At 36.8% G+C, this 14,152-nt stretch overlaps 1 protein-coding gene across 1 annotated transcript in view; it reads left to right on the top strand.

The window, feature by feature from the left end:
- Positions 1 to 12,900, top strand: part of SELENOI (selenoprotein I) — a 45,892-nt gene extending 32,992 nt beyond the window's left edge. The window contains exons 7-10 of the mRNA XM_019970583.2: positions 528 to 576; positions 2,578 to 2,758; positions 3,977 to 4,159; positions 6,139 to 12,900. Of these exons, the coding sequence (XP_019826142.1) occupies positions 528 to 576; positions 2,578 to 2,758; positions 3,977 to 4,159; positions 6,139 to 6,237 (512 nt within the window). The 3' untranslated portion in view covers positions 6,238 to 12,900. The remainder of the gene's footprint in view (positions 1 to 527; positions 577 to 2,577; positions 2,759 to 3,976; positions 4,160 to 6,138) is intronic.
- Positions 12,901 to 14,152: the final 1,252 nt, after the last annotated feature.

Below are 14,152 nucleotides of genomic sequence, written 5' to 3'. Positions count from 1 at the left end.
AAAGAATTAGTGTATAGAGTAGGGGGAGAAATTAAGAACGCCAGGGAGGTAAAAATAAGTGTAAAGGAAGCAGCAGGATCTGTTAATATTAATGGTTCCCTCTTCCAATAAATAACATACACGGTGCAATTTACTATAAATCAGGTACTGTTCCAGGAGTCTTTGCATGTAATAACTCATTTAATTCCCAAAACCCTATGGGATTGTTACTATTATTATCTATATTTTATAAAAGAGGAAACTGAGGCGCTGAAAAATTAATTTGCCTGAAGTCCCATAGCCAATTGGTGGCACAACTGAGATTCAACCCACTCTGGCTCCATGAGTCTCTGCTATGAATCACCAAACTACTGCCACTCTTCCAGTTGCAAATATTGTTCAAAAATGTATTTAGTTTCATTACAGAAGTAAATCTGAACTTGAAAATTGTTGCATCTAAAAATATTACATATTTTGTATGTATTCAATTATTATAAAAATCTCTCTTGAATATTAATTCATAATAATTTAATTGTTCTTTCCTTCAGGTTGTGCACTGTGCGTGACTCTTCCAATGAGTTTGTTAAATTTTTTCAGGTAAGTACTTTATTTTTTAATTGGACAAGAAATATGAAAATCTTTAGAAATTGTTATTTAGGTGAATTTTAGGATCTTTCTTTTGAAATCTGGGCATTTTGAAAAGGTTATGAAGCTGTATTTTGAATCTAGAATGAGATTGGGATCATCTGCCTATAGTGGCTTGTGTAGTCAATTCAACTACACAACTAGCTCAGAACTAGTTTTTTAGTAACAATTTTGGGCTTATCAGTCTAATTTGTCATTTTTTTGGGTGAGTGAATTGGAAGAGAGTATGTTCCTATTGGAATATTCATAGGTTTACATTCTTTTTATGAATTGATTATAAGTTTTAATAAGTTGATTATAGGTAAGTTTAGTTAGCATGATCATAAAATGAAATTTCTGAACTTGTATAGTTGAAGACCAAACCCTGGAGCTATGCTGACTCTTCTTAAAGAGCACCATATCAAACTTCCTGAAGAGTGGGGCGTGCCTGAGGAGTCGGGTAGGGGTTGGGAGGGGACTTGCCCTGGTGGACTTCCATCTCTCTGATTTATGCACATTTCCACTTGGGCTCAGCACACTCAGTTTCCTTCTGTGACCTGAATGTATTTTGTTCTTTCCTTCCTCAGTACTTTTGCTCCCACTCTTTCCTCCACTCCCTGTTTCCTCTGCTTGGAACATTTTCTTGTACTTTCCACTTCATTTTTCAGTGCTCAGATTTGTCTTGCACAATCCTGTCTCTCTGAATCTCCCTCTTTATGACCACTGGCAGTCATTCATAAAAGTTATAAAATGTAATGCTCTAAAAGCCTTAGAGATAATTTGAGATAATTCTTCTAAAGTTGAGGTCCTGATTGGGCAGTGTCTTGCCCAAGGTTATATAATTATTGGCTGAATTGGGATGAGGACTGAGGGCTCAGTTCAGATGAGCAGACATGTGTGAGCGTGCTACCACCTGTGTGCCCAGAGCCATCAAGACATGCAGTGGCCCCTCTCGGTTCAGAGTCTCTCACTGTTAAGTTGTGTATCATAGCAGCCCTGTGAGGTACTCTTGTAGTATGGTTTTGTGTTCGTTTTAGTTTTTCCTATTAGAATGTAATCTCATAGGATCCAGACCAGATAATAAAACTTTTCTAGGTGGATAAATGAGACTGGGGAATCAGAAGACTTCCATTCTAGTCCTGGCCCTGCCACTTGGTACCAAATTATGTAAATTTAAATTCTCACATCCTCATTTAATCTGCCTCTAAAATGGGATTGAGTGAAAGTTGCTCAGTTGTGTCTGACTCTTTGCAACCCCATGGACTATACAATCCACTGAATTCTCCAGACCAGAATACTGGAGTAGATAGCCTTTCCCTTCTCCAGGGAAATCTTCCTAACTTAGAGATTGAACCCAGGTCTCCCGCATTGCAGGCAGATTCTTTACCAGCTAGCCACAAGGGAAGCACAAGAATACTGGAGTGGGTAGCCTATCACTTTTCTGGTGGATCTGCCTGACCCAGTAATCGAACTGGGGTCTCCTGCATTGCCGGTGGGTTCTTTCCCAACTGAGCTATGAGGGAAGCCCTAAAATGGATTAACCTGCCTCTAAAAATGGGATTAACTTGGTGGCTCAGATGGTAAAGACTCCGCCCACAATGCAGGAGACCCTGGTTCAGTCCCTGGGTCGGGAAGATCCTCTGGAGAAGGAAATGGCAACCCACTCCAGTATTCTTGTCTGGAGAATTCCATGGACAGAGGAGCCTGGAAGGCTATATAGTCCATGGGGTTACAAGAGTCAGAAACGACTGAGCAACTAACACTTGCACTTATGTAAATTTAGCTTCTTACATCCTCACTTAACCTGCCTCTAAAATGGGATTAATAATGTTGGTTCTACCTATCCTGTGAGGTTACTGTGAATAAATATAAGAGAATAAGTGTGTAAGTACTTTGAAAACTATAAAGATACAAGTATAGTATTGAGTTTTATGTGTAATAATGTTCTTGTATTACTTGATTTTTTTTTTCCAGAAGCTATAAAAATAACACGTTGAAACACAATTCAGTCTATGAAGCTGTGGTTCCCTTCTTTTCTCCATGTTTGCTATTCATTTTGTCTACAGCGTGGATCCTCCTGTCACCTTCAGATATTTTAGAGTTACACCCTAGAGTGTTCTACTTAATGGTTGGAACAGCCTTTGCCAACAGCACAGTAAGATTTTTCTTTTAAAAATCATAGCACATAATAAGAAATATTAGACAGAATTTGATAGTTTGAGAAATCTTATATAGTATTAGAATAAGCAGATTTTAAAGATCTTATAGTCAGAAATTTGAAAGGATAATTACTAACATGCAGAACATGTTAGTATACAGAACATGCAGAAAGTTATTTTATTTTTGTTTAAAACCAATAGGATTTGGAAACCGCGGTAGTATTTTGGAACCATGGCATCATTTAAATTTTTTGATTTAGTTGCCTGCTGAAGAATTAATGGAATAATTCCTTTCAGACTCTAAATATTATTAATAGTGTGGTTGAAATGGCAGCAGATCTAAGGATTAATTTAGGGAGCTTGGAAGGGGGTTTGGCAGAGAAAAAAACACACGTATACCCCACATATTTTTTAATCAACTGGTTTTTAAATTAAGAAAATAGAATAAAAACTTTGTAATAAATACTGCATATGTTAAAAAAAAAAATCCCTTCCTCTGCTATAGCCCAGCAAGAGTGCAGACAGGGAGGGATGATCAGGAGGGGTTGAGAAAAGACCCTGGTAGTCCTAACTGCCAGGAAGCCTGTGCTCTAGCTCAGGCTAGATCCTTAATAAGGTTTTATTTTTTAACTTAGCCCCCAAGTTTATGTTTCTATGTCTGTACCATGTGTTTACTATTTCAGGTCACGCTGATTTCATCTAAAGATCTAAAAACATTAACATATTGTACAAAAAGTATCTCTGAAGGAATAAAACTATATTTGAGTAAGGTGTTGAAGTAGAGAGAGCCAAAGAGGTTTTGAGGTGTTTTCTGTGATAGTATGACTGAATTGGAGGTAGCATCTCCTCATCACCTAGAAGAAATTGAGTTGTGTGGTGCTGGGGAGGCTGCTCTGAAAGAATTATTTTCATATATATCATAGAATCTTAAAATTGGGAGCAATTTATTTTATCCAAACTGTTAATCGAGTAGGAGAATGCCTTCTTATGGCATCCTTACTGAATTATCTTCCAGTCTGAGGGTCTGCAGGTTTGGAGGCTGGGGTAGCTAGCTGTCCAGTTGAACTCCTGAGCATTTGAGAATTATGGAACTTGACAATAATGTAATGTTTTAATACATATCTTGGCTCAACTGTTTGAATGCTTTTTAAGTGTTGGAGTGACTAGAGCTTTAATTAAATTATTATTCTCTCTTTCTTTTAAATAACTTCCAGTGTCAGCTGATTGTTTGTCAAATGAGCAGTACCCGGTGCCCGACTTTGAACTGGTTGCTGCTTCCTCTTTTTGTGATTGTCATGGTGGTGAATGTAGGAGTAACCCCTTACGTTGAGAGCATTCTCCTGTTTACGCTAACGGCTGCTTTCACTTTGGCCCACATCCACTATGGAGTACGAGTGGTGAGTAAGCTAGGGCAGAATTGGTTCATTTGGTTCTTAAATAGTGGAATGCAGGTGAGAGAAAATTTCAGAAGAAGCTTGCTTATTAGAGTAACTGGAAGAATTTTGGGATAATATCCAGGTGTATGATTCTAGATATTGTTGTAGTGTTTTAAACTACAAATAATTTAAAAGCTGGGTAATTATTGTGAAGGATTAGTTCTTGTTTCTAAATGAGAAGAATTGTAAACCATTTCCTCAGTAATAGAATTATAAGCTCTTTTGCGCTTTTATTTATTTATTTTTTGGCACTTTTAATTATATTGGACAAAGTAATCCCATTTGTTGATTATCTATTTCTAAACTCGCTTCTTTAGCTTTAGGCACATTTTCATGAGAGGAAATACAGAAGAAAGTAGATTTAAGAAATCTTCTGCAAACCTTAATATTCTCTTCTAAAATAAGAAACTGCTTTCAGGACAAATGGACCAAGAACCATATAATAAAATGAAAGTCAGAACCATGCAGTTTATTTCCTCTTTCCTTACACTTTAGCATTGTTTTGTAATTATTTTACATATCTTAGCATGGTCTTGTATTTATGATTTTTAGTTGCTGTACAGTGTTCCGTCAAGGAAATTACTTAATGTCAGTTTGCTTAACCGTGACCCAGTTATTTTAATCATTTAGATTCTTTGCAGATTTTCACTATTACAAATAAAGTTGGAGTGAACAACCTGTAATAATGTTTTTTCCTTCATTTGCTTTGTTTTTTGAGGATAATTTCATAGCAGTCAGGTCATGTGGAGGATATTCATATTTTTATGGCTTTAAAAATACTTCTATTTGATATGTTTGTTTTGAAAAGAACCTTGCTGTGGATCAATTTGAGAAACAAAATGCCTTTATTTCTATATATGTTTTAAACAGGACGCCTGTCATGTTTGATAATTTTTTATACCTTGTGTATGTTTCTTCCCTTAGTGTTTCTCCCCAAAGTAGCCTATATTTGTTGAAACAAAGTAGATTAAAAAAAAACCATGATAAGTCTATGAATTGTGACACAAAGACATAGTCATTTAGGATTTTGCTCATGCAAATTTAGTGTTACATGCTTTATATCAACATTTTTAGGCTTTTATTCTGTTATTAATCAGTCATGTGCATGAAGTAGAATACAGTTGCCAGTGTCTTTCATAATGGTTTTATCTGTGATCCTTCAGAAGTCTATCTTCAGAAAACATACACTCCGTATACACATGCCAAACCAAACCAAAATATGTTTATCTTTAAATTACAAAGGCAGTACATTTTTGTTGTTAAAAATCTGGAAAATAAATAAAAGCACACGCTAACTGAAAAAAATTCCAGGAACATCTTTTTTTTTTGACTGTCTTTCTACTCTCTTAACACTTCTACAACTTTTGACCAGAAGGTAAAACTTGCTGAACCACACAAAAACATTCATTACTTCTACTGAAATGTAAATATTAAGAATGAGAATGAAACTAAGAAGTACTGAGTAAACAGTACTTGCTAGCTGGCACATTACCTTGCTCTTGCCTACCCTCTAGTAGGGATACCCTAACTAACGTGGCTTAAACCATCAAAAATTTACACATCTGACTACCTAGAAGCATTGTAAGAAGGTGAACATTGACTCTAACCATATATGTAAATATTTGATCTGCTAGATAGTATAAATCAACTAACCCTATAGTTTTGCAGTAGATTTGAATGTAAGGCTCTGTGGTCTGGGAGGCTCTGCAAAGACTAGATTTTGAAGTTGGGCAGACCCAGGTGTAAGTCCTAACTCTCCCAGGATAGTTCTGGTACTCACTTAGCCAGCTAGTTCTACTGCTATCCTAGTCTAGGGAGACCTCTTCATTTCTAATGATTTTTGCCGTGCCAGTAAATTGTTTCCAGAGGATGAATTCTGTATGCATTTTAAAGAAATTATGTATGTATTTGTCATTGCCTCATGTTCTGGTTTTCTATAGGTAAAGCAGCTGAGCAACCATTTTCACATTTACCCCTTCTCCTTGAGAAAACCAAACTCGGATTGACTAGGAGTAGAAGAAAAGAATATTGGCCTGTAATCTACAGAAAGAAGTACTGTAAATAAGATGCTTGTAAATATTCATCCATCACCGTTGAACTAAACTGATCTACTTAACAGACATGGGAACTCAGTGTGTGTGTGGTACTTGGACAGCAGGAATGATACATATCTGAACTTGTGGAATATTGGACCTATTAACTCCCAGCTTACTTTTTTATAAAACCATGTGTTGTTTTGGTTAAACGTAATAGCCCAGCAAAATGTTCCTTGTAGTTTAGGAGTCCATAATGTTTTGGTTCATACAGAGTTAAAGATGCTTGGATTTTATTTTTCAAACCCTCATATTTGTTTAGGAACACTGATAACATTCAGAGGATCCAACGTGTTTTCATATTTGGTACTTAGTAGTAAGTCTTTAGCTGTGGAAGCTATCAGTACCCCAAATCTAATATAGGGAAAAGATAAGAGCAAGTCACTTTCAGCAAGAAAGCCAAATGATTAGAGAACAATATACAGTTGCCAAATACTGGTTTCACTTTCCCATGGAAATGCCTTTTATCCTCATGTGCTAAGAGAGCTTATATATATATATATATATATATATATATATATATATATATATATTTAAATTCTCTAGTATTCCGGCTCTCTTTGTTATGGAACAGATCTTGATAAGTGGTTTAATTCTCTTTTAAAGAAAAATATTTTATTGAGACTTAATAGAGAATGGATTGTAATTATGGCTCACTCATTGGCATGGTTCAGTGTTTAAACGTGGCATTTTTTCCCCTCAGCTACAAGTTGTTGAGATTTGGTGCCTGTGAACTATGATCATATGAATGCATGTGATAGCCCCATTCTTAGAATAATTACTTGTGAGGAACATAGATTAACTTCCTTATAAGAAAAAAAGCTTCTTAGGAGTTAGGAATCTCATGAACCTCACTGTGAAATTACTACTGTGAACGTTGCTGCGAAACTAGATTTCTGTGGAGGAAATAGTGCTGTTTTTTTTATTTCGTACAAGATAAAGACATAGAGAGAACTTCTCTCTTCCCCAACTTGTTCACTTCTCCACCTGAAGAAAAATTTTGATATATATGCCTTACTGAGTATTTACACCCTTTAATATGACTTGGAATAATTTTTGAGGTTTACTGACAAACTTAAAAATCTCTTTTGACTTTCATATGATTGTTTTATGATCACAGCTTTTCATGAATGTGGATATTCTATTTCTTTCTGATTTTGTCTCCTTAATTTGGTGGTGGTGAAATTTACTGGCTGATTTTCTTTTATTTTCCACTGAATGAAGTTTGTGCTTGAATGAAGAGTGTATCTTAAACCCTTTTTTTTGGACGGATTGCACTTGGATAAAATAGGCACCACTGTGTTGATAATGTAATTAAAACCATAATCATTATTTAATCTATAAATGTGCCCATCATTAAATTTAATTATAGTGTATTCTTTTGTTGGATTTTAATCTGCCACTTTGTAAAAATAACCACGTAATTATTATTTCAGTTTTTAAATTTGTGAACTGTAATCATTGTCATCAAGTTATTAGAAATGAAGCATCACGGAGCTGACTGTACTCAATTTTTTAAAAATTGTAAAGGTTGAGGTATATTCCGTGACTTTCTCTAAGACAAAAATGAACACCGAAAATAGTTGGGAAACTAACACAGGAGAATATGGATAGTGATTCCATGTTTATTTAAATTGCCATCATGGAGGTCAGAGAATGAACTGATTAAGTAAAAGTAACTCTTTTATTTTTGTATACCTTGTTCTGTGTCATCTGTAAAATCGAACTGGATAAAGTGTTAATTTGGGCCGGGAACAAAGCTTTGCTTTAAGATTTTAAGCTAATCATTTTATTGTTTTGTTGACTTTGTATACAAAAATGAGATTCATCTGTATTATGTAAGAGCTGAAAAATATTTATGAAATGGCAAATTTGGACCACAGGCTTTCGTCACTTTGTACAGTATAGTAAAAAAAAAAAAAAAAAAATACCCTTTATTTCTGGCATAGGGTCATGTCCTGTAATTTTGGGTCTCTTTTACCTCAAAGTGTGTTTCTGCTCTTTTTCTGTTGCATCAGGTTTATTTGAAAATTGTTTTGTGCCTATACTTGATAACATGTTTCCCCGTGGTAGTTAAGAATTATGCTGTAGTCAGTTTCATTGGCATCATGAGATGAAAAAAGATGGATGTTAGGAAGATAAAAGATGAAAAGTGAGTAACTGTTTCAGAATACTGTGGACTTGCAACTCTTTAATGTACTGTTGACTCCTTTTTTTGGTTTAGTCTGCTGTCTTGAAGTGTATCGTGAAAGCCCATATTTGTCATGTATGGTTTAGCAACTGAAGCAGGACTTGGTTAGAAAGAGCTCTGTGAACTGACATCATCGCCAGTGATCATAACATTTCCAAAGTATAAAAGGTGTTTCAGGCTTATGCATGATATTTTGGGGTGCGTTCACACCCCAGCCTTTCTCCTAGCATATGCTGAGCTGCCTTTTGGGGAGCAAGTGGCATAATTGGTCATGCATGCATGTTTTCTGTCCATTTCAGAACAGAGTGCCTTAGCCAGGCCAGAGGTTTGCTTTGTGTTTCTTCTGACCAAAGTTACCTAGACCTGTAGGAAGTTTCTTTTCAGGTTATGGTATGAAAAATGTCCTTTCATGCTTGTCAGAAAATTCCCCTATGTTTGAGGAGGGGCATAGGATAGAAAAATCTAAAAAATATCTCAGTATATTCATGTTGCCTTTTATGATCCTTTAATAACATTCATGGTCTTAGTGTAATCTACATACAGTTTAAAATTGCCACAATTTAACCAACATTCCTCCCTTAATGTGTAAGAGATGTAATTCATGGGTTTTGGTCTTAAGGGTAATAGAGTGAATAACTTCCAAATCAAGAAGTAAAATAGTCTTTCCTGGCATTTTAATAATATCATGGTTAAATTTTAAAAAGAAGATTTGATTCTGATTATGGCCTAGAATGTTACAGTACTATTACCAACATGTTATCTATTTTAATATAGAGCTCTTGGGAAGAGGAGTGCCTGTCTAGGGTTGCCGCAGTTCTAATTAGTTCCTGAAAGAATACTGATCATGACCTGGAGCCTGGGCAGTCGGGGAACATGCAAAGGAGAAAGCAAGCATAGATGGTGTCTACTTGAAGGGGAAGAAGAGATCACTTCAGTGCCCAGTGATGCTACTGCAGTGCACAGTTCAAAACTGTCACAATTTAAGTTGTCCTTCCTCCATTAATTTCAAGTTCAAATGTGAATTTGAAAGTTTCCTAAGTGTTCAGTTTTCAAAGAATTAATTTATGTTGTAGTCAGTCCAAAAGCATTTGGAACACATCTTGCTTTCCCTGATAGCTCAGTTGGTAAAGAATCTGCCTACAATGCAGGAGACACCGGTTCGATCCCTGGGTTGGGAAGATCCCCTGGAGAAGGGAAAGGCTACCCACTCCAATATTCTGACCTGAAGAATTCCATGGACATAGTCCATGGGGTTACAAAGTCGGACACGACTGAGCGTTTTCCCTTTCACTTTTCACTTTGCTTTCCAAAACAGGCTTTGATTCTGTAATCTATGGAGAATGAAAAAGTAATGTGAAAGTGTTTGAATCAGAGACTACTTCTCCCCTTAATATTTTAACAGGAAACCTGTTTGCAACTCTTCCTCTTCTTTCTTCCCCTGGGTTTCCCTTTAACCAGCCACCACCTGGGACAGAGACTCCACTTGCTTTGTCGCCCCCCTGTATACCCTGCCACATTCAGATTTCCTTGATGGCCTTAGATCTCTCACCTAGGCAAGGAGTGGGAATGTGCCAGAGATAACAAAGTAAATCTGAAGGACTAGATCTTTTGACTTTGGGTCCGCCAGTAAGCCAAAAACAGATACAGAAATCTTTGATGGTGCTGATTCCTGTGTTTAGAGTGGCCTTTATCTTGACTTCAGTTCTGGACTTGCTGGAGCACGCTATAGGAAATTTGTGAAATCAGATTGAAATTTTCTTTGTCCCATGAGGTGTGCTTGTAAGGCCACATGTCCATTCTTGAACACCCTGTGGGTGAATAGTCTTCAGTGAGCTGCCAGTACTAGAAACTTCCAGGGAGATTTTTTAGTATGCTGCATTTGAAGCACTTTGACATGTACCTTTTAAGTGACAGTTTTAACAGTAAAATGGTGTTAAATTAATCACTGTGAAACTTGAAAGTATGATGTCCTGTACATTTTAGGAAGCTTGAGTAATTTTCAGATTTTCCTTTATTGTGTAACCCATGTGATTTGTGTATTTTACTTTCCATGTTTGACAGTGGTACAGATACCTGACGTGTTGGCAGACAGTTGCTTTAGGATATATGGTAAATCATGGTTGTCTAGCTTTTCCAGAGAAAGTGGCAGTGTGTTTACTTTTTCCTTTGTGTGGAGCCGTGGGAATTGGACTTATTGGCTAATTCATCTCCATTGTTTCTGTGGTGCACGGTAAACAACCTTTTAAAGCTGCATGCTAGTAATGCTTTCCTTTTTAATAAATATGCGAAAGACAGTAATCTAGCCAATTGTTTTTAAGTAGATGCTTGCTCTTTTTTCAGACATACCTTAAATGAACTAATATTTCGGGTAGCATAAGAAGTTTTGGCATTTGCGGCCTTTTTCACAAGTGGCCTGAGTGAGTGGGTTATATTGCATTTGGAGAGAAAGGCCAGATTCCCAGAATTGGAAAATGGCACATGGACTGATTTTAGAATATTTTAACAAGGGCTTGTCTTAGGGAGAGTCCGTTTGGACACAGAAGTATTGTCTGGTCTCCTACAGGCCATTCACATTGTCTGTCTTTTCATAGAATGATTCTTAGAAAACCAGATTCAATCAGGGTAGTGTTATTTTGAAAGCATATGAATTGGATCATCATCATGGAGTACCTAATGCTACGTTGTAACCAGACACTTTTGGAGACCCACAGAGTGGCTAAATGCTGTGGATGCCTTGTAACTCTTAGGCTAAAGTCTTTTTTAAGCAGTTTCTATGGATAACAGAATAGGAATTGATTTTGGTTTTTATTGAAACATACACGGAGTAAGTTCTTGACTAGAACCATGTTCAGCACTTCATGTTACTAATCAGATTATAGGAGGGGCCTGTTTTAATTTTATGAGGTCCATGAATGCTGCATTATGAATCTGTTTGAATTACTGGTATCATTCTGTATCAGACTTATTTTAGTAAGTACTAATTAAGACTGCCCACAGTATGAACATTTTTGGGTGGGTTATTTTGTTTAAATAACTTATCCCATTAGAGCAGCTATTCAGGAGACAAAAACCCAGCTACAGGTAATCGTTTGCTTTTTATGGAATGTTCCAAGAAAGCAGAATTCAGTATTAAACTCTAAATTTCAGAGTTTGTTTTTTTTTAAGTAGTATTTCCTCTGGGTAAAGTGGAAGGCAGTGAACAGTTGCTAAGGTGTAAACTCCTTTCGACCTGCATTCTCCCTTTCCCTTCCCATCTAACAGAATAGATTAAATTTGTAGCCAATGGTAGGAAAAGAAATTGACGCTTTTCTGAGTAAGGTTTCATGTCCTGTGACTAAGAATAGGTGGTGGGAATCATGGCCAAATCAATTATTGATTTGTATAGCCTGGTCCTATTGCAGTTTGCTTTCTGTAGTATTCTGAAACAGAAGGATGATTTCCATCCCCTTAGGTACCTAGAAACAATACCACTTAAGTAACTGGAATGTGTCTGCTACAAATGGAATATGTGAGAGAAGTTGAAAGGAACACAAAGTTATTTTCCCTTTCAAGTAGTTTAATTGAACATGTTTATAATTGGTCTACTTAGGACTTGCCCGTGTTCGTAGCAAATAACATAGCATTTATTTTATCTGGTTATGTGTGGTGTGTGGATGCCTACATATTTAATATGTATACATATATTCTTTGTGCATATATATGTATAATGTTTTCGTATGTATGCGCAGTCTACTCTTGATTATCAGCAAGGTGATAAGCCCTCACCAGACTGACTGTTTATTCATGTTGACTTAATCTGCATGTACCCTGTAACTCTGAGAAGCCTGTTCCTTATCTGCATCTCCAGTCTTTCCTTCTTGCCTTCCATCTTAGTCCCCAAGAAAGGCCTCGACATGTCATTTTCTGCTTCCCTTTCACCAGGGATTGTGTGAGTCAGAAAACTTGTGAGAAGATGGTTGCTTCCACCAGAGTTGAGGCTTCCAGGGTTTGAATGATGGTGGGGCCCATTCCTGGCCAGAAGGCAGTGCTTGGAGCAGTTGTGCTCTTGGGCTTGATGGGGGAAAACTCTAGCTTTTGTGGGAAATGGGATGTCACAACTTGCTTAAATTCCTTAGCTGGAATGTTGTGAGGTCTTAGGTAATTTGATGTGCAAACAGGGTACAGATGTGCATTTCACCATTCGTTTTGTGTCATCGGTATTCCCGGTCCCCATTGCTCGCCCACATAATCAAGACCTGTGTTTCTTGCCACTGGATTCTGGAAGCCTTGCGCTCTCAACTGAATTTATGTTTTATTTCTGCTGCTGTGAAACCCAAAAGTAATGCAGTAGGTTTTAATTTAAAATTGTTTTAACTCTATTATGGATAAATATTTATTGTAATAAAAGTAAAGAGTAAATGGTTTTTAAATCCTTTTAATTATTTTCACATTGTTGTCTTTGTTTTTCCTTGGTAGGTGCAAAAGGGGAGGGGAGTTCTGGGGAAGAAAAAGTGTCCAGTCACTTGTCTCAGAGAATCACTGGTTAATTTTGAGCAGAATTTTAAAAGGTTTTGTTTTGTTTGATCAGCCTGCTTGCTCCTGGGTGTTCTATAATCCTGTGACTTGTTTCAGAGAGCAAAGTACTAGGAAGGTGGCAGGAACAGCTTTTCATAATATACTGCTATGATCCTCCCAGAACTGGATACTAGGCAGTATTTATTGTTCTCATAATAACTGAATCACACTTACATTAGCTTGTAAGGTGATTGTTTCATATGGAAAAACATCTTCACATAACCCTCCTACACTATTGGTGGGAATGTAAATTGGTACAGCCACTGTGGAGAACAGTGTGGAGGTTCCTTAAACTAAAAATAAAGCTACCATATGACCTTGCAATCCCACTCCTGGGCATACATCAAGAGAAAAATACCATCTGAAAGGATCTACGCACCCGAGTGTTCATTGCAGCACTGTTTACAATAGCCAAGACATGAAAGCAACTTAAATGTCCCTCAACAGAGGAATGGATAAAGAAGATGTGTTACATATATACAATGGAATATTACTAAGCCATTAAAAAGAATGGAATAATGCCATTTGCAGCAACATAACGTGGACCTAGAGAATGTCATACTGAGTGAAGTAAGAAAGGGAGAGAGAAATAATATGACACCCCTTATATGTGGAATCTGAAAAGAAATTATACAAATGAACTTATAATACAGAGGTTCACAGACTTAGAGAACAAGCTTATGGTTGCCTGGAAGAAGGGATAGTCAGGGAGTTTGGGAAGGTCATTTATACACTGCTACATTCAAAATGGATAACCAATAAGGACCTACTGTATAGCACAGGGAATTTTGCTCAATGTTATGTGGCAGCCTGGATGGGAAGGGCGTTTGGGGGAGAATGGATACATGTATATGTATGGCTGAGTCCCCCTGCTGTTTGCCTGAACTTTCACAACACAGTTAATCAGCTGTACCCCAATAAAAAATAAAGTTTAAAAACAGAAACCATCTTCCCATATAAAGAGTACTAATGTATGGTGTTAATTTTCCAGGCTAATTGCTCAAGAACTTAATAACCCACATTTAGTGCACCTGAACTTTCAGTTCAGTTCAGTCGCTCAGTTGTGTCCGACTCTTTGCGACCCCATGAATCACAGCACGCCAGGCCTCCCTGTCC

The sequence above is a fragment of the Bos indicus genome, chromosome 11 (assembly GCF_029378745.1).
Source record: "Bos indicus isolate NIAB-ARS_2022 breed Sahiwal x Tharparkar chromosome 11, NIAB-ARS_B.indTharparkar_mat_pri_1.0, whole genome shotgun sequence".
Classification (NCBI taxonomy): Eukaryota; Metazoa; Chordata; class Mammalia; order Artiodactyla; family Bovidae; genus Bos; species Bos indicus.
The sequence above is the reverse complement of the archived record's forward strand: the minus strand, read 5'-3'. Positions and strand labels throughout refer to the sequence as shown.